The sequence below is a fragment of the Tamandua tetradactyla genome, chromosome 6 (genome assembly GCF_023851605.1).
Source record: "Tamandua tetradactyla isolate mTamTet1 chromosome 6, mTamTet1.pri, whole genome shotgun sequence".
Lineage (NCBI taxonomy): Eukaryota > Metazoa > Chordata > Mammalia > Pilosa > Myrmecophagidae > Tamandua > Tamandua tetradactyla.
In genome coordinates this window covers 130,879,305-130,901,236 of record NC_135332.1, presented here as the reverse complement: position 1 = coordinate 130,901,236, position 21,932 = coordinate 130,879,305, and the positions used below count along the sequence as shown (strand labels likewise).

The following is a 21,932-nucleotide window of genomic DNA, read 5'->3' as shown; positions in this document are numbered from 1 at the left end:
AAAACTCAAATCGAATTTCTCTGCTCTATCACAAACCTAATTGAGGTTAAGAAAAAGTCAAGCCCGGCCCAGGTGCTGTGTCAGGTTGGAGGGGGAGGGGAAGATGGAGGAGGTAGGTGAAGGGGAGGGGGAGAGAAGGGGGAGGAGGAGAAGGGGGAGGAGAAGTTACCCCAGAAAAGAGACCAGCTGGTAGTCACACGGGTGCTGAGTAAGGGGCTGAGGTGCCGCGGCCACTGGAAAATGGCTCCAGTGTTAAATGAAATTGGAAAAAAACACAGATACAACAGCAATGCAGTCTCTACAGATGTTTTGGGGATATTATTCCCCAGAGAAATTGGACCCCTGGATTAAATAATCAGTCATAATGAAGAAAACTGCTCTTAAAACCTTCCATAAATCTTTTAACTTGAATAAAAGAGAAGATGAAACAGAGGTCATGGTAGTTCAAAAACCATCACTAGGCAATGATTCTTAAAAATATGATTCCTTATTTGATAGTTGATATGGTAAACCTATGGCTGGCTGTGATGTTAATGTTGAAGAGAAAGAGAGGGAAAAATATAGATCAAAAAGTGATAATCTCATGGGTACGTTAAAAAAAAATGCAGCTTCCCCTTAAACAGAAGCAAGAATGCAAGCTCAGGGCCCCTCCAGGAGCTCTGCTGATGAGGACACCTCCCCTTCCTCCTCAACACCAATTGTCTTTAAAGATGTGAGAGCTCAAAGGTCCGTCCTGTCAACTTCCCTCCGCAATCATCACCACTGTCCTAACCCCTTGCCTCTTTGATCAAAAAACTCTTACAAGATGTGTTTCAAAATGGAGTTGGTTCATTCTTCCCAGCCAAGCCCAGCACTAAATGGTGTTTGAAAGAATTTCCTAAATCCTCAGTCTGAAGCCGTGTGCTAAGAACAAAGTGCATCCTTAAAGAGTTCAGAATCTTGGAATGGGGACTTGCCTTTTCACCTTGATGAGCACGTGCTTGTTGTAATTGCGCTTAAGCCTCAGGACTACCTTCAGAATCCTTTGCCTTTAGATGAGGGAAGGTACCCTTTGGAAGAATGGCATAGTTATTGTCTGGACAGCTCTCCCATGGAAGTTTCTGCAGTTTCTTCTCTAGCAGGAGGGAACTCTTTCCAAGAAGATGAGTGTCAGATAAACCAGGATGTAGTTGCTGCCCCAGATATCTCTGTAAATCATCCCATGAGTGGCTTGTTGATTGGCACTACGAACATGTTGCAGAGCCCCAGAGCAAGTCATTGTGATTTCCCTCTTACCACTGCTATTTCCAATGGAAAATAATCAAATCCCAGGATACTTAGTGGACTCATTGGCATGGATGTCCATGTGTCTGAAAGTGTGCAATGTCACTTGAAATTTAATCCTAACTCTGCTTCTGGGGTAGTAAGAGTTTATGACTCTGTGCAAAGTAGTGGTCCTGTGGTTGTGACAAGCTTTACAGAGGACCTGAGAAAACTTGCAAAACAAGGTGGCACAGGGACCAGTCACAGAGTGGGAAGAAGAAGGGATGCTAGCAAATGTGCCAGATGGTTCAGGATAGTTCTGATGACCATGATCTTTTAAGTGTGAGCTTTCACTGGCATGGCAAAACACTTCACACAGAATACAACACTCAAATGCTAGGTTTGGTTTTTATGAACAACAGGATGTGGAAGGGCATGTTTCTATAGTTAATCTAATTGAACATTCAATCAGGGACTCTGAAAATGGGACTTATTTTTATTCAAGGTCTTGGTTGCCTGGATCTTCCACTTATCCCATCAGACTGACAAGTCAAGCACCACAGTTCAAGCAGGTGCGCCCTTTGCAGTACCTATGTTGTTTTGCTATAGGTCAGTGTATTAGTTAGGGTTCTCTAGAGAAACAGAATCAACAGGGAACACTTGCAAATATAAAATTTATGAAAGTGTCTCACGTGACCACAGGAATGCAGAGTCCAAAATCCACAGGGCAGGCTGTGAAGCCGATGACTCCGATGGATGGCCTGGACGAACTCCACAGGAGAGGCTCACCAGCCAAAGCAGGAATGCAACCTGTCTCCTCTGAGTCCTTCTTAAAAGGCTTCCCATGATTGCATTTAGCATCACTAATTGCAGAAGACACTCCCCTTTGGCTGATTACAAATGGAATCAGCTGTGGATGTAGCTGACGTGATCATGACCTAATCCTATGAAATGTCCTCATTGCAACAGACAGGCCAGCGCTTGCCCAATCAGATGAACAGCTACCACAACTTGGCCAAGTTGACACCTGTCCCTAACCATGACAGTCAGCATACCAGAATACACTTAATTCAAAAACTACTTTTGCCAAACAAGATGAAGGATTATTTACAGGAGAAGTACTACTGAAATATTATGAGGACCCTGAATTTTGCACTTTGGGAGCAAGTGAAAGAGTGATATACAGTTTACAAACTTTCATTGCTATCAAAATATTTTGCTGCCGTAACTATTTCAGATTTATGTGTAAAAGATTTATCAGTTTGTTTGAGGGTGTGGAAATGGTTCTTCAAAATGGTTCATTTTGGTTCTTTAAAAAGGGAAGTCTTGAGGTTTCTAATCACAATTTGAATCGGATTCTCTCTTAATCCACCCCCCATGTCCTTTGCTGCTATCCACTGTGATTTTTATGCATGAAAAGCACATTTCATGTATGTTCAACCTTAAGTAAAGTTGAATGAAACTTACTATAATGAAAATTATGTCTTTTTAAGTGACCAATTTTGAAATGATAGTATTGAAGAAAAATACCGGTGTGATAAAATACAAAAATATACATTTATACTGAAAGTGACTTTATCTCTCATACTTTAGGAAGATTTATTTAGAATTATGAATTGACAGAATTTTTGGGCAATGAAAAGCAGAGCTGCAACATGCTTTTACAATGCAACCTTTTCTAAATTATTTTTAAGATTGTGTTAGTTTTTTTTGGCTGTATAAAGTTGAAGTTTTCTGTTGCCTTCATTTTTTCTTTATCTTGTGATTTTTCTATTTTTTAAATGGCCTTACATCAAAAAATCTTAAAGAAATGTATACTACCAATTTAGAAGTTGTTGCCTTTTCTGTCATTAAACTTTGGTACAAACTAGCATAATATATAAAGACCTTTGGAACTAAAACTATTATTAAAAAGTATTAGACAGGGCAGACAATGGTGGCACAGTGGCAGAGTTCTCACCTGCCATGCCAGAGACCCGGGTTTGATTCCCAGTGCCTGCCCATGCCAAAAATAAGTAAATAAATAAACAAAAAATATTAAATGATCATAAACAAAAAGTAAGCAGAGTATGGGTTTTCACTGGTATCCCTGACCATACATTTCCATTTTTTAAGATAACCAGCTTAATCTTCCTAATGTGTTTCACTGAATATAATATTCTATGTTGAGGGTAAAACACTTTACTAGTTGGGTCAAATATTGAACTTGACTCATAATGCTTTAAATATTTTCTTTATTCTCTGCTACTTTTGCTGCACTTTCACCTTAGGCAAGCAAACTCCAGTTCAAAGTCTAATCTCTAAAGGCCTTGAGTTCACTTCCATATAGAAAACTTACTTTGCATATTGTGTTGACAGTTACTCATATACCTACTATGTTTCTACTGCTCCCCATGAGCCTGTCTCTTCATTATTCACCAAATTATGATCATTAAGTACCTTCTTTTAAGTCTAACCTTCCCCAAAAGAGAAGTGAGGAAAAAGAAGCTTCTACTTTAATACACATGGAAAAATCTTCAAATATACATGTTTAAACAACAGGAATTTTAAGGTAATTTTCTTAAGTAAAATTATTCACATGGTGGAAGATTTGTGGATGCAAAGAGACTCTATTTTAATTTTCCAGATATTATGGTTGTGATAGGCAGTCTTGAATCATTCTTTGGGGGACAATAGCATCAAGCACTTCTTAAAAATACACTGTAAATTAGATATGTCCCTCAAACTAAAAAGCATAAAAAAGTGGTAGGACCATGGAGAATCTGGAAATATCATTAACGCAGGGAAAATGTTTAGTTCATCTTTTTGTAAGAAATATCTTCAGAGTTTCTTCTTCTGGGTAGAATGGACTAGTAGTAGACTATTGCAACTGTTGACCATGATTAGAAAAGCTGGGGAAAAAGAATTTGTTTAGAGGTGTTCAATATCTGCTAATGCCATGAAGACATGATGATAGGATCATCTAGAAGACTGAATTATCAATGCAAAGCTAAGTTTACTACTTTGGTTCATTTGCTAATAGTGCATTAAAGGTTTTGCCTGGAGAGAGACGGGGCCATCACTGGGAATTGGAGAAACCTGCTTTATCTATAGTGACAAATTGGAGGCTTAAGTTCTTCAAAATCAGGATCAGTTGTCTCTCAAGACATCTAACAAATTCTGAAGGTCTGTACAGGGCAAGTTTAAAAACTGAGCTAAAAAACATTGGACAGCAAAGCCAAGTTTTTCAGCAGTCTTCAGGGAAGAAACAGAAGTACATTCAGAACCTGCCAGGGGAGGGGGCCCATTGCAGATTCCAGATTCAGCTGAAAATCCTAGAGAGGGACATTCTAGGATCAGGGATGAAGAGGAAGTAGACTGAACCTTAGTAAATTGTAATGCATTTTCAGTTCCTTGTTTGGCTCATGTACTCAACCCTCACTCTATCTAATGAAGAAAGGATGAGCCTTATCAGGAGAGAGATCATCTGGATCAGTACAATTTTTATACAAAATGTCCAACATTCAGATGAAAGTTACTAGGCATGAAAAAGGCAAGGTTGTGATAGAGAATGAAGATTTTTAAAATGCAAACAAAAATGAAAACGCCTAAAAAACACAATTAGGTTATCTAGATGCACAGATGGGCCAAATGTAAAGTTAGAGGACAAGGACTTTAAAATAACTTTGATTTATATGTTCAATAAAATACCTCAAAAGATAGATTAAAAGAGTGAAAAGATGTAAAATCTCATGTCATAACTGGAATCTATCTAATTGGCAAATGAGAACCCAACAGACAACAGAAAATGAAATAGATCCAAAGACAGAATTAGTTAACTAGAAGTAAGATCAATAGAAACTATGTGAACTGTTTCAAATAAAAAAGAATAAGAAATACTGAAAACTGTGCAGGAGAAAGGTCACATATAGTGAAAAAGTCTCACATATGTTTAAATCGAGTCCCAGAAGGAGAGGGGGAAAAAAATAGGGCAGAAACACTGTTTGAAAAAATATTAGTGGGGAATTTCCCAAAATGAATGAAAGACATAAGCCAAGAGAATCTGCAAAACCGAAACAGAATAAATAGAAATAAAATCAAAACCTATATGTAGCCACACCAAAGTTAAACTATTGAAGAGCAAAGTCAAAGAGAAAATCTTAAAATCCAGCAGGTTGTGTTGCAGTCATGACATGTTGATTTGATTCTAAAATTGAAATTGAAATTCAAAGGGAAGGAATCGACAAGACAACCATGAAGAAAAGAACAAAGACATAGCATTTACTGTAGCAGAAATCAAAATGTATATAAAATTACAAAAAATTAAGCCCTTGTGGCATTGGTGCGTGGGTAGATGAATGTGTCTATGGTACAAAATAAAGAATAAATAGACATATGTGTGTGTACTCTCCTGATTTGTAACAACAGCAATAATGCAATTAATTAAGTGGGGAAAGGATGTTTTTTTGAATACACAGGGCTGGGAAAATTAGCTATCCATATGGGGAAAAATCCTTGACTTTAAATTCACACTATCCACAAATATTCGTTCCAGATTAATTGTGAAAAGTTGTTAGAAGTAAACACATTTGAAAAGGTGAGCATGGAGGGAGGGTCTAGGTAAATTCCTGAGGCTGATTCTTTGTGGTATCACATTAAGTATATGGCTTTCTTTTAATATCTAATAATTACACAGGCAACAGTGAACTCTCTCTCTGAAACTCCTCATATGACAGACTAATCAAAATACTTCCAGATTTCTGGAAAGCTGCTGCTTAACATGAATAAAATATATAAGCAATACAGGTTACTGAGGTACACGTTCTACTCATTTCAGTTTGACTCTGTCATCATTAATTAACACAATAATGCTAGTTTGTGCAAAGCACCAGAATAGACGTCCTTGAAGAGGAAAAAATTTAAAGCAGCTTGAGAACTATCACAGAACAACAGAGTGACAAATATGGAATTAAAAATGAACATTTGCATAATTACTGACACATTACAGAATAAAGTGTGTTTTACTTTATTTTTCCTGTGTTACACGGTTTAGGACGCATGTGGCTGGCTTTTGTGCAGCATCGGCCCCTGTGCCCACCAAACAGGAAGTTAGAGTTAGCACCTTTTTCCACTTAATATTTTTTTTTAACCCATTCACACCAAAATCACTAGTAAGCAATTAAAGATTTTAAGGGAAAACAGAGGTTTTGCTTTAAACCCCACATTGCGAAGAATTTAAGAGTTTAATTAGAAATTTCTATTTCTCCCAAATCCCTCTTTGGCCATACCTCACTTTTTCTGCTGCCTTGCAAATGTCTATTCCCATGATATATGGCATGCCCTATGATGCACAGACCCTGCAAAGTATAGTTCAGATTTCTGCTTTACCTGCTTCACAGTTACAAGTTGGCCACCCCCTTCAGTACTTCCTATCTTCACCAATCCTGGTGAATAGCATCCTCTCTGTCATTGATGTATTTCCTACAGAAAAATATCTACATCTTTAAAAAAAATCTTCTTCTGTCAATTAGAAGACAATACTAAGGATTTCATTGTTATAAACCAGGGCTCTGTGGACTTCTTTCTTAAACCTCTCTCCCAAGTAAAGGGTTGAAGAGACTGCTCTACATTTCCTTTGGGATTTTATTTTCCCAGTTGGATAGGTGGGCTGTGAAGTCTTTTGCCTTAACTCGACTTGTCTTTCTCTCAGTCGAGTCAGGCAATGTAGCACTTATGTCATCAGAAGTCAGCAAGTGAATCTTGAAGTCTAGGAAATATGCAAGTATCACTGCTATAAACAGGGCAGCATTAAGGTTTATATGTGACTTGAGAAGTTCCATGTATGCGTCTCCATGTGGACGGCTATCCACTTTAACCCTTAATTCCAGTATCTGCCTAACTCTGTGTTTTAATATCTTGGCTGTTAAAAAAATATATCATACATTGGTTTGGCTTAACAACAGGAGTTTATCGTCTCATGGTTTCAGATGCTAGAAGGCTTGCTTCCTTCTAGGTTCAGCATCTTTGGGCTGGTAGGCAACTTTTGTGGTTCCCTGGCTTTTCTATCACATGGCAATGCACATAGTGGTGTCTTCTTTCTCTTCTGGGTTCTGCTGACTTTCAGCTTCTGGCTGCTCCCCAAAGCTTCTCTCTCTTTCTCCCACTTTTACTGTTTGCACTGGACTCCAGTAATTCAGATTAAAGCCCAATATTAATCAGCTGGGCCGCATCTTAACTGAGTAAGAGCTTTAAGAGATCTGATTTGCATGTCCAAACTGGGGTACACAATTCAATCAACCTAAACTCCTCTTCTTACATGAAGCTTAATTCTTTGGAACCGGAGTATGGTCATTAAAATGACCAAAATAAATGGCTGTATGATTCTACTTTGTAGAGTCTTGAAAAGGTTTTTGTTTTTATTTCCAAAATCTGTTTCCTTACTTCCAGGCAGTCACTTGAGTTCTGTGTAGGATTATCCACAGGACCAGAATTAAATTAATGAGCAGTGTCCAGTGTCAACAGTTCTAGAGGCCAATTCCTTTCCGGACTCCAGAAAAGCCCACCTCAGATAGGTGAGCCATCTGTTCATATTCTGCAGCTCGACTAGTTAGAATTGACAGCTGCAGTTTCAACTCAGCTGCTACTGTTTTCTCTACCAAGAAGAGTCATTATCACCTCTCATCTTCCTCCTCAATTAGCTTTATTGAGACACAGAATTGAGGGGAAAACTAAATGAATTCAAGTTCTTTCCAGGAAGGCTTACTTATAAAACACTGGATAATTTTGATTTTCCAAAGCTTTTTACACACCATTTTATTATAGGGATCATTACAAAATCTCTTGAGTTTTAAAATAACTTTAGAGGTCTTTTATTATCCTTTTTGACTTAAGATCAGAATCTTTTTTTATGCCTAGCTACCTTTCCACACTATAATTAACTGCCACCAAAACAGAGATATATCCACTTTTAAGACAATATGCATGATTTCGTTCTGTTGTTGATTATTAATTTTATTGCATGTTGGTCAAAGAAGTTCATCTAGATTGCATTAATCATAGGTTCTTTTGCTATTCCTTTATCACTTTGTTTCATTTTATATAAATGGTTTCATTAGTGTTCAGAAAGAATATATATTATTTTACCCATCTGGTTAACTTTGTTGGTCACTTGTGCTGTCTACAGTTTGTTGTTATCAATATTCATATATTTGTCCCAGAATTATTTAATATATTCCTTTTTCAACTTGATATTCTTGGACAACACATATATTATAAATTTGCATTCCGTGTTCAGGTGAGGTGAAGGCTTGGGATTTCAATTTTATTCTAGTAACTCTTCTCCTCCACCTTTGCTCTCAGTGAAGAGCAATTTTCTTATCACCTGCCTAGATAGTAGAGTTATACAAGTCTCCTTTTTCATACCCAGGGAAGTCTTTTGAGGCTCCTATTTTAGATGCGGCCTCTGTGCCTGCTCCCTGCCCAACCTTAGCTATCTCTGTAGTTGCTAAAGCACCAGCTTCCAGCACAGGGGCTTGTACTCAATTTGAAACACCCCTTGAGTTATTGTAACAGTTTCAGCTTTTTCTGCTGAGCATTTCTTTTATATTTTTCATACTATAAGATCTACCTTCCTTCTTTTGAGCTCAGCTATTTACTCTTAAATATTTATATTAAAAATAAAGTTTGTATTGTACAGGAACCAGAGATCCTCACCTCTTGTTTAGTTTAGCATACACAGAAGCTCCTCAATGGAATTCCTAGCACTGGTCTTACAAATATTTTTGTAATCTTTATCTTTTCTCTACATTATACCTACTACTCCTGAGCATTTCAGTGTCATGTTCTAATCACAAATGAAGTATTTTTCCAGTGTGCCTAACACCTATACTTCACTTACATTTTTTTGTTTTCTGGTAGCTTTGGCCTCAACAAATCATTGTAATACTTGATTGATGGTTAAACCATGCAATAGAATACATTTTCCATGGAAGTCCATCTCTAATGGTGACATCAGTCATGAACTTCTTATTACAATCCCGTTGAACGGTTATTACTTGATCACACGTCCATTTATAGCCTAAAATTTAAGGACATTTCTTAATTTCTCCCACTCAAGTACAAAATACATTGCATATTTTTAACACTTTATTTGGATTTTGTAGTATTGAACTGTGCACGTTGCAAATGCTCATCTCAGAACGTCCCTCTTCTATGAGGTCAAATGCCAACTCCCAACATGGTTTGTGTCATTTAGCAATTATGGTGAGGAAACTCTCATCTCTCTTCATCATGATGATCTAATCCAAAGTGCAGCTAAGAGCTGCATATTAATTCACAAATCTCAACTGAGTTCTCAAAAGATAACCCAGATAATGTCCTTCTTTGCGGAACTCCTGTTCACACCACTCATCAGTCTTAAAAGAGGACTCAGCATGTGTTCAAATTCAACTGTATAGAAAACCAAAAGCAGCAGAAAGACTCACATGGATTTCATTGAGGATTCTGTGGGAAGACCAAGTGGATATTGGCATTGCACATCGCACCATAAATAAGTTGATTTTTAAAAATTCCCTCTAGTTATTTTTTTTTTAGTAAATATTTCCATCAGTTTATTTTCTGTATTATTAAAACACACACACACACACACACACAAAGGCAACAAGTTTAATACTAATGCTTTAAAATATGCACTAAAGAAAGCCAACTCTCATGCTGCAAGTTGGTCGATGCTCTCTTTAGTTCTGTTTGCCAGATGATCTTCAATTATTTCTGCAGATTCTTCTTCAACAGATTATATGCAAGAGGTAAAAGCTGGCCAGCAACTTTATGAAAATAATGTGAACCATAGCAAAAGAGGTCCATTCCCAACTCCAGCCCCATGCCATAGTCACATTCATCATTAGCAAACTGTACAAAAGTCATCATTTCCTGAATGGGAGCAAAAGCCTTCAATCTCTCCATCTGTGGAGCCTCAACAATTGTTTTGCAAATTCTCTTCAGGTCAGCTAGGAAATACATTACCATCTGTCTCAGGGAGCTCTCTGTACCCAACGTCATTTTTATCTACTGGGACAACCAAGCCTGCACCATGAAAGGTCTTTGTCACCACTTTCTTATCTCTCTGCTTCATCTTCACGGTTCTTTGTTCCAGTGAGTACCCCAGTTCTCAGGCTGTTTCTGTGAGTTTTTCATCTATGTTTTTCAAGAGACTACTTTTCTTTTTATCTGTTCCTTCTTTAAGTATTTTCATCAAAAATAATTTGACTGCAGCAAACACATTATCTCCACTTTCCACAATTATACAATTTTTCTTTGCTTCATTTGTACCAACAAAAACAGGAGGTTCATCAGGAGAATCCCTGAAATAACCCATGTGGTACTGAGTCTTATTATCTCCAATAATAATGGTCTGGAACTCAAGAGGATCATAGTAAAACCTCCAGTGAAGGTTAAAATTCAGGCCTGAAGATTTTTTCCTCATTTTATGTTTTCCAGCAAGGATATCATAAGGACCCACTAATCGAAGTCCAAGGCTTGTGGAAAGTGAATCAGCTGGCCTTTCATGATCAAGTTCTTCACAGAACTTCCAAAAGCGATAGAAATCTTCAGGCAGAGACAATTTATAATGATTTTCTACTTCTTTTCTGGTCATCAAATGCCTTATCTGGTTAAACTGTCAATCCACTGTCTTCTCTCTTAGACGCTTCTACCAGTTAGTCTTATTACACATCATCATCTGCCATATATTTTACAAATATCCACTCTTGACACATGGCATTTGGGATGTTTCAGTCACTCTGGTTGTGCCTCCTTCAATGAGGAGCAGTACCCCCAGGCCATCTGGCCTTCCCACACCCCTCTGCAATGCTATTGACTTAAATGCTCTCATATGCTTCACAACCGGTTTGAATCATATTTCTTATAAAAGTTATTAAAAATTCTAGCATGAACTAACTAAATATTCTAGCAAGAACTACTGTATAGTGGTCCTCATATGTATTTTAAAGATATATTATAAATAGGAATTTTATAAAGAATGCGTGAAGTATATAAGCTGGAACTACAAATAATATTTTTTCCCATAAACTAGACCAGTAAAACAAAAGATAATTAGACAGCTTTTTGAAATTCGGTTAAATGTTTGTACTGCTTTTTTTTAAATGTGAAATTTTAAGACATGCTATAGTGTACATTTATTGAAACAAGCTATGCACATTTTTTAGTCTATTATAAATTTCCATGTTACCAGAACACTACCTTTAGTAATATTAAAACAGAGGTAGGTGGATAAATCAATAGAAAAACACTTACAAATGTCCTATTCCTTTATTTTCTAGAGAATAGATAATATTATAGTGATTTTAGTAGCAAGGCTACTAGACTTTAAAGATATTAAATTCATGCATTTCATTTCTATAAATAGTGATGTTCATTATAATTTCCACATTTTACTTACATCTGTCAGATGACCAAAAGTTGGTTTAGCTGTTTGGAGCATAAGTTGCTTGGTCACTGGGTCTAATTCTAGAGAAAAACAAAAGAAAATATTTAGAATATCAGCACAAGTAATAAGAGTAATTAAAAAGTAGAGAAGTTGTTCATTTTATTTCACCACTATTTTGAAAGAGAAGACAAAATTGGACTTTCCGTAATCACAAAATTGACTCCTGGATACTTCCTAAATACACCCTCACAGACAATCAGATAATCATAGAGAATTTTAGCATGCCTTATTTAGTCTAGTTACATGCACAATGTCTAACTTCATAAGAAGAAATGGAAACATTTTGAGTACTTAACAATTGGCAGACACTATTGATAGCCTACTCAAAGTTACTCCCCTATCTCTTTTTTTTAAGCAATTTTATTGGGATATATTTGCATACCATACAATCCTTCCAAAGTATATAATCAATGTTTTTTAGTATAATCAAACAGTTGTGCTTTTGTCACCACAATCAATTTTATAACATTTTCATTACTCTAAAAAGAAAAACCCCATACCTCTTAGCAGTCACCTCACAACCTCTCTATCCTTCCCCAGCCCTACATAACCACTATCTACTTCTGTGTCTATAGATTGATTTATATTTACATTTTATATAAATGGAGTCATATGATATGTAGTATTTTGTGCCTGGTTTCTGTCACTTAGCATAATTATCTTTTTAAATTAGTAAATTATTATTTTAAATCAGAGAACGTGTAGGTTTACAGAAATAGCATGTAAAATATACAGTATGCCCCCCTATTGTCTTCATTTGTATTAGTGTGGTACCTTTGTTACAACTGATGTAAGAATACTGAAATAATACTCTTAATTATAGTCCATAATTTACATTAGGTATACATTTTTCCCATATACCACCCTATCATAAGCACCTTGTAATCATGTCTTACATTTGTTATAATTCATGAAAAAGCATTCTTATACAGCTACTATTAATGTCAGTCTATTGTCCAGAACAGGGCTCACTGTATCACACAGACCCATTTATTTTTTCTAACTGTCATTCTAGGAAATACACAACCCCTTTCAAACACAGTCATCTACATAATTCAGCACTGTTAATCACATTTACAAAAAATGTGCTACCATCACCGCCACTGATTTCCAAACCTGTACAATTAACCTAATTAGAAATTCTGTACAAATTAGGCATAAGATCACCATTCTCGACCCCAACCTATCACCTGGTAACCTGTATTCTACAGTCTATCTCTGTGAATTTGCTTATTATAATTATTTCATATCAGTGAGATCATACAATATTTGTCCTTTTATACCTGACATTAATTTTCTCAAGGTTCATTCATGTTATCACATGCATCAGGACTTCGTTCCTTTTTACAGCTGAATAATAGTCCATCTTTTGTATATTGGATATTTAGTTTATCCATTCATCAGCAATGGACACTTGGATGGCTTCCATTTTTTGGCAATTGTAAATAATGCTGCTATGAACATTGGTATGCTAATATCTGTTTGAGTACCTGCTTTCTATTCTTCTGGGTATATACCTAGTAGTAAGATTGCCAGGATATGATAATTCTATACTTAGTTTCCTGAGGAATTGCCAACCTGTCTTCCAAACTGTAATTCACTCCATGGTAGCCAGTGCCCATTCCCCAACCTGAGAGGCAAGCTACCTTGGGTCCAGTCCCTGGCTGGTTGCTGCGGATGGAAAGGGGGGAGCATTACATGATTCTTGTAATCATGTCTTACATTTGTTATAATTCATGAAAAAGCATTCTTGTACAGCTACTATTAATGTCAGTCCATTGTCCAGAACAGGGCTCACTGTGTCATACAGACCCATTTATTTTTTTCTGTCATTCTAGTAAATACACAACCCCCTTCAAATACAGTCATTATTAACAGTGGTTCTCTTCCCCAAGAGAGGGCAGGGGTGGGGGGTGGGAACAACCTGATTTATGCTGCTGGGTTCTGGCTCTGAACAGCAGTTTTAGACTACCCCAAATAGAAACCACCACAACTGTGTTTTCAACAATGATCACAACAGGTGTGGTGCTGAAGGAGGTTTAAAGACACACTGACTGCTTAGGGCTATGGGGAACAGTTTGCTGAAGCATGCCATTTTCTGGGCAGGCCCAGGAAGTGCAGCCTTCAGAAGCTGAGGCCCTGTTATGGCTATGGAATTCTGGCTTGGGGATGTCCTCTCTGGGGTGACCATTCTCCCAGAATTTTCCCTCTAGAAAAAAGAAGTTAGAGACAAAGAAAAGATAGTAGTAGAGAAAAAAAAAGTTTAGAGGCCAAACAAAAATAAATGAATAAGACAAAAATTCCTGGAGAAGGGATATAGGGGAAAAAAAGCTTTCTCCTGTGGGTGAAACACTTGGAAAACAGAGCATTCTTAAAACCTGTATCATATAACCAGGAGAAGAATCAGATGAAGAAGAGTGAATAAATCTGAACAGTTAAAGTGTGGGCAATTCTAAAGGTCTAAAATTAATTGAACTAAGTTTCAAAGGATAGCCTTCACACAAAGTCACGTTAACAACAAAACCCTAGACAAGAGAAGGAAAGTGTACTTCAGAGATAATCAGACTCCTAGACATCAGCAAAAAATTAAAGTCATGCTAAGAATCAGGAGGATATGGCCTATCAAGGTAACAAATTAAAAGTTGGAGGAGACAAGGAGTTGGAACTAATCAAAAAAAAATCTAGATCAATTAAAAAAGATGAAGGAAAATATGACTAAAGAGATAAAAGATATTAAGAAGATGCTGTGTGAGCCTAAAGAATAATTTGAAAGTATGCAAATAAAAATAACTGAACTCACGGGAATGAAAGGTAAAATAAAAGAGATGAAAAATACACTAGAGGCTTACAACAGCAGATCTGAACAGACAGAAGAAAGACTCAGCAAACTAGAAGATAGGACATTTAAATTGTACAGAAAGAAGAATAGACAGAGAAAAAAATGGGAAAGATTGAGCAGAGCCCCAGGAAATTTAATTACAACATGAATCACACAAACATATGTGTCATGAATGTGCCCAAAGGAGAAAAGAAAAAAAAAAAGGCAGAAAGAATATCTGAGGAAATAATAACCAAAAATTTCCTAACTTTTATGAAAGACATAAAGATACATGTCCACAAAATACAACATACTCCAAACAGAATAAATCCTAATAGACCTGCTCTGAGAAACATACTAATCAGAATGTCAAGTACCAATGATAGAGAATCCTGAGGGCAGCAAGAAAAAAGCAATTTATCACATGCACAGGGACAACATTAATATGAAGTGCCAGTTTCTCATCAGAAAAAATGAAGGTGAGAAAGCAGTGATGTGCTTTATTTAAAGCACTGAAAGATAAAAATCTGCCAGATAGAATTATCAGATAGATAATTTAGATATCTATTTATCAGATAGAATTCCTTATCTGATAAAATTGTCCTTCAAAAATGAGGGACAGATGAAAATATGCACAGATAAACAGAAACTGAGATTGTTCATCAACAAAAGACCTGCCCTACAAGAAATGCAGGGTGAAAGGAAAACAGGAGAGAGAGATATCTGGCACAAGACAAGGATGTTGACTGTCACCACTGTTATTCAATATTATGATAGAATTTCTAGCTAGGGCAGTTAGTCAAGGAAAAGAAATAAAAGTCATCCAAACTGGAAAGGAAGAAGTAACTTTCACTGTTTGCAGATGACATGATCCTATATACAGAAAGTTGCATAAAATCTACAATAAAGCTACTGAGCTAATGAAGGAGTTCAGCAAAGTGGCAGAATCCAAGATGAATAGGCAAAAAACAGTAAAGTTTCCAAACATTAGTAATGAGCAAACTGAACAGGGAATAAAATAATACCATTTACAATAGCAACTAAAACAATCAAATATGTAGGAATAAATTTGACCAAGAATGTAAAAGGCCTATAACACAGAAACTACAAAACAATGCTAAAATATCAAAGATGTAAGTAAATGGAAAGATAATCTGTGATTGGAAGACTAAATATCATTAAGATGTCACTTCTACCCAAACTGATTTACAGATTCCAAGCAATCCCAATAAAAATGTCAACACAGTACTTTTCAGAAAAGGAAAAGTCAATTATCAAATTTATTCAGAAGAGTGATAGGCCCTGAAAAGCCAAAAACATATTTAAAATGAAGAACAAAGTTGGAGGACTCATACTTCCTGACTTTAGAGCATATAACAAAGCTACAGTGGTCACAACAGTATAGTATTGGCATATAGATAAATATAATTGACCAACTGCATTGAATTGAGAGGTCAAAAATAGCCCCTCACATCTATGGTCAATGGATTTTTAACAAGGCTCCCAAATCTACTCAACTGGGAAAGAACAATCTCTTCCTAAACAGTGCTGGAAGAACTGTATAGCCACAGACAAAGGAATGAATTTCACACATTATAAATATTAACTAAAAAATGGATCAAAGACCTAAATACAAGAACCAGGACCATAATACACCTAGAAGAAAATGTTGGGAAGCATCTTCAAGATCTTGTGGTAGGCAATGGTTTCTTAGACTTTACATTCAAAGTGCAGCTACAAAGCAAGTAATAGATGAATGGGGCCACCTCAAAATGGAAAATTTTTGTGCTTTAAAGTACTTTGTCAAGAAAGTAAAAAGGCAGAGTACTCAATGGGGGAAAACATTTAGAAACCACATATCCATTAAGGGTTTAATATCTACTATAAAAAGACAAAACAATTTTAAAATGGGCAAAGCATTCGAGTAGACATTTTTCCAGAGGAGATCCATTTGACCGAAAAAGCACATGAAAAGGTATTCAATATCACTAGCTATTAGGGAATAAAAATCGAAACCACAATGAGATAACCTCTCATTCATACTAGAATGGCCACTTAAAAAAAAAAAAAACTCAACTATTGAAGAGGTTGTGGAGAAATAGGAACACTAATTAATTGCCAGTGACAATGTAAAATGGTATAGCCACTGTGGTAGACAGTTTGGCAGTTCCTCAGAAAGCTAAGTCTAGAATTGCCATATGTTCCAGCAATGCCACTACTAGGTATATACACAGAAAAACTGAAAGCAGGGACTTGAACAGACATTTGCACACTGATGTTCATAGCGGCATTATTCACAATTGTCAAAGATGGAAGTAACCCAAGCATTCATCAACTGATGAATGGATAAGCAAAACGTGGTATAGACATAAATGGGATATTATTCAGTTGTAAAAAAGAATGAGGTCCTGATACATACGACAGCATAGATGAACCATGAAGACATCATACTGAGTGAAATAAGCCATCACAAGAGGACAAATACTATACGATCTCATTAATATGAAATAATTAGAATAAACAAATTCTTAACGTCAGAAACTAGAATACAAGTTATTGAAGTCTGGGGTGGGGGTTAGGGAAGTAGGCATTAATGCTTAAATTGTACAGAGTTTCTATTTGGGGTGATGGAAGTTTTGGTAATGGATGTTGGTGATAGCACCACAGCATTGTGAAAAGAATTAGCAGCACTGAAGTACACATCTGATTGTGATTAAAAGGTGAAATGTTAAATTGTATGTATGGTAACAGAATAAAAGTTTAAAGAAATTTTTTAAAATATATGGAACATTTACCAAAAATTAACCGGATACTTTGCCCTAGAGCAAATCAGAACATTTTCAGATGATTGAAATCATTCAGAGTAGATTTTCTGACCTGAGTGCAGTTAAATTAGAAATAAACAATAAAACAATTATAAGATTGCATATATTTATAAATTAACTAATGGATGACTAAAGAAACCATTATTTAGAAACAAAATAATAATGGAAATTAGAAAATATTCTGATAGTGATAAGAATATATGATACCAATATATCAACATCAATTTATCTGTATCAGTATTTAGTAGGATAAACTAAAGTCATTTATAGAGGGAAAAATGAAAGTTTAACTGCATACAAAGTAAAGGGAAAAAAAGCTAAAAATCAATTCTCTAGGCACCTATATAAAAAAATGGCTGAGGATTAATGTTATAATAAAAAGGAAAGGAAATAACAAATATTATTTATTAATAGTATATAACAAATACTATTTTATTGTTTATTAATGATAAATAATAAATATTATTTATTGGTATTCCTATTAAGGAAATAGGAACAAAATTGCAATAGAGGAAATCAACAAATTGAAGATTTACATCTTTGAATAGAATAAAAACTGATAGGCCCTGGCAGGATTGATTAAAGAACAAAAGAGAAAAGGAACAGCTTCCCAGTGTCAGGAAGATAGAATGGCACATCACTAAAGATCAAATGACATAAAAATACTCTTTCAAAGACAATCCGAAGCCCAGCTTCTTGTAGTAACTGATTATTTTAAACACTTAAGGAAGGAAAAACACAAATCTTACACAAATACTCCTGAATGATAGAGAAAGAAGGAATTATTCCCAGCTTATTTGCTAAGGTCAGAATCATCCTGATACCAAAATGTAGAAGACAACATAAAAATCCAAATATATATATTTTTTCAAACCAAACACAGCAATATGTTCAAAGGACAATAAATCACAACCAAGGAAGATTTGTTTTAGGAAAGAATTTTGGTTTACCATTACTAAGCTGATAAATGGATTTCATAATATTAATAGATATGAAAAAAAATCATTTGCTCATGTCCATAGATTCAGGAAAAAAAAAACCTGGTAAAAATTCCCAATAATCTAAGGATAGAAGTATGTTTCTTAAATAATAAAGGATATTTTAAAAAACCTTGAGCAAGTATAATGAACAACGTAAATAATTAAAAGTTTGGTCTCATATTGATTATAAGACTTAGAGAAGCGCACTCCCTACTTTAATTCAACAAGTTTCAGTAAATTCCAGACAGTGCAAAAGGCAAGAAAATAGAATGAAGATATAAATATTACAAAGGAAGAAATAAAATTTTCACCATTCACAGAAAGGATCAAATACATGGAAAACTAAATTGATAAATTTTCAAAAAGTAAATTTTCAAAAGTAAATTTAGCAAGTTTCTGGACCCAAGTTCACAAAAAAAATCAATTTCATGTACTTGCAGAAACAAAGTGAAAATTTTAAAATTCCATTTACAAAAACATTTGAAACTATCAACAACTAGGAATAAATCTACCAAAATATTAAATACCACCATGTGAGAGAGATTTAAAAAGATATAAACGACAACCATATTGCTTTCATGGATTAGGAGAATCTATATTGAAAAGATAACAGTTATAATATTGATTCAAGGAAGAACTATTTGACCAACAGAGGACAGGAGAGTCTGAAAACAGACCTCTTTTTGGACAAAAATACTGCTTCAAATAGTGATTAAAGGTTGCATACAATAATATTGCTCGAAAAAATAGATATCTGTGTAGAAAAAAAGAATTGACCCCTAACTCATACCATATATTTAAGATGAATTATAAAATTGTAGGGGAAATTTAACAAAACAAAGGAAAAATATATAGAAGACAATATAGGAAATTATCTTCAAGAATATGGAGCGGGCATAAATTTCTTTCAAAGCACACAAAAGACACTATTCATAATGAAAAAAATGCCATTATGATAAAAAACTTTTCATCTACCCACAGCATTAAGAGACTGAAAAGTCAAGCCATGAAGTGGGAGAAAAAATTTGGAATACTTTTACCTGACTCATATACAATTTATTTTGAAAAATCTATGTATTAATAAAAATACAGACAAGCTAGTATTCAAAGGAGCAAGTGCCTTGAATAGGTGCTTCTCCAAAGAAGTTATCCAAATCATCAATAAATATACTTTAAAAATCGCTTAACTTCATTATTCTTCAAGGTAGTGCAAATTGAAACCACAATGAAATAGCATCATTTTAATCAAATAATTTAAAAGAAAAAAAAATGTCAGAAACTATCAAGAGTTGATGAGGATTTGAAGCAATGGAAATTCTTATAAACTGATGTTTGGAATGAAAATATGTACCTATCACTTTGAAAATTTGACTCTCAGGATTCGCTAAAGCTGAACATACATATAATGACCTAGAAATTCCATTATGCCTTATAAACTCACTTGCAATAAGTGCAATAAATGGCATTTACAAAAAAAGAAGAATGTTCGTATAAGAATTTTTTCACAATAGACAAAACTAAAATCACCACCACTATCCAACAGTAGAGTAGATAAATAAAGTGCAATAGATTCAGATAAGAGGATATTATATGTCAATAAAAATATTTTAAAAATGATAAAAGTAACAACATAGGCAGATCTCACAAACATAATGTTGAGCAAAGGAAACAAACTTTTATATAAATTTAAAAAAAAGCAAAACTCTTTGTGGAGTTAACCAGTGAGGAGAGTGATTAACTTTGGGGAAGAAAATGGGTGTAGTAACTGGAAGAGGTCAAGAAAGGGCTTCTGGGATGTTGTTAATTATTTCTTGATCATCATGGTGATTACAAATGTATTCATTTTGTGAACACTGATCAATTTGGTAATTTATGGTTTGTGTGCGCTTATGTATATGTTAGCCTTCAGTTAAAAAAAAAGGTTTATTATAAAAAAATTTATTCATTGAATTGATAGTCCCAGAGTTAAAAAAAGAGCATTTCCTCCAGACCATACTCGGAAATATTTAGTAATAACACTCTTATTCCACCTTCATCCCCACACTTGTGTTTATACCTCGATGCTCAGTCTAGGGCTGTGGATCAGGGGTAGCCTGGGAGAGATAACCACAGAGTGTCTTGTGACTTCATATGTAAACTAAATATTATATAGAAAATGAGTATGTTTCATAAATATGTATTATTTTTCAAAGAAACTGAAAAGTTATTTTCATTAAAACAAAATTACTTAAAATGTCATTTAATTCATAGTACCTTTTTACTATTAGGTATTTTTTAACCAAAAGTAATAATAAAATACAGATGTCTAGGAAATGTTTTACATTAAAAAAAAGGATCTCCCTACATGAACAAGGGATGTAATTAATGGCCTAGATGATGTCCTTGGATACAGGTAATTAAATGAATGGTCCTATACAGTTCCTCCTGAATGTATGATTAGCTAATTAAGAGCAAATATATTTGAAATGAGACAAGCAATCAAAATAACATTTGTAGTTTGATGACTCCTCAAGAAAAGGGCTCTCCTCCAAGGCCCACAGAGAAATATTTCGACAGTAAGATGCAAATGTGCAGGGATTTCAACTTGCCACTGGATGATCAGTCCCCTGAAAAGCTCTTCAAGTGTTATAAGAGCACAGATGTTTGGTATTAACCAGAGGTAAATTTTTAACTGGTGAAAAAACATACAAATTATTCTCCTATTGCTACCATGGATCACAATAGCAACTGAGACAATAACAAATCTCTGAATTAGTGACCTGGGCATGCTGCCCCAGAATAGGTTTTCCTTCTGCTATTGATGTTTCTGGCCAGCTTTCATGGCAAAGACATTTTCATATCTCAGGGGTGGAGATTTTTAAGAGGTGCATAGCATGAGTAATGCTTATGACATCTTCCCTGCATTATTCCTTCTATGAGTTAATGTTTCAGACCGTCATTCTAGCATTCATTGGTTTGGATTATTCACAAAATCAAAGATTAAGAAAAGATGCGGCCTTGTTTTAGGCAATCATAAACCATTAGTGAATTATTAACTAATATATTCCATACACATTTGTGATATTGTGACAGAATCAAAACAAAAAAATGTTTGTTTCCCATAACCTGACAGTGTTTCTCTAAGAAACTGTATTCTTAATCATTTCTTTGAAAATAATACTAACCATAATAACCCCTACTGGCCAAGCACTTTCCATACACTATATCTAACCCACATGATGACATTTTATAGTAAATATTATTTTAGCTAAAAAAACAAAAAGACCAAGACTTATGCAGATTAAGTAACTTTACCTAAAATCACATAACCTGTAAGTATTTGGGATTTGATTTGTAACCAAATCTTGCATAACCCAAAGCCTGCATAGATTTTATTTTACCTATTCCCTCTCCTCTTAGCAACAATGGCTAGTCTACTCAGTTCTACAGGTAGGATTTTAGACAGAACCATCTGTATACTTTCCATATGAATGAAAATAATTTATTTTTCTTCAACCAAGCACTGACATGTGCAATAGCAGTTTTATGACTCAGAAATTCTTTCCTGCATTTTCCTAGATAAAACTCAGTCAGTTTATGATCAA

At 35.0% G+C, this 21,932-nt stretch overlaps 1 protein-coding gene and 2 pseudogenes across 16 annotated transcripts in view; 1 reads left to right on the top strand and 2 right to left on the bottom strand.

The window, feature by feature from the left end:
* Positions 1 to 21,932, bottom strand: part of CNBD1 (cyclic nucleotide binding domain containing 1) — a 662,225-nt gene that overhangs the window by 225,477 nt on the left and 414,816 nt on the right. For 13 of the 16 annotated variants that reach the window (XR_013178326.1, XM_077167149.1, XM_077167159.1 and 10 more), the window contains one exon: positions 11,678 to 11,745. The exons of 1 other annotated variant lie outside the window; for it this stretch is intronic. Coding sequence is in view for 12 of the 15 variants with exons in the window: in XM_077167149.1 (XP_077023264.1) it covers positions 11,678 to 11,745 (68 nt within the window). In the remaining 3 variants the exon portion in view is untranslated. Of the gene's footprint in view, positions 1 to 9,104; positions 9,724 to 11,677; positions 11,746 to 21,932 lie in introns of those variants that run through there. 2 more of the 16 variants (XM_077167151.1, XR_013178325.1) reach the window with 2 other exon arrangements.
* Positions 365 to 2,370, top strand: LOC143686361 (suppressor of cytokine signaling 6-like; annotated as a pseudogene).
* On the bottom strand, positions 9,770 to 10,888 carry LOC143686360 (histone PARylation factor 1 pseudogene; annotated as a pseudogene).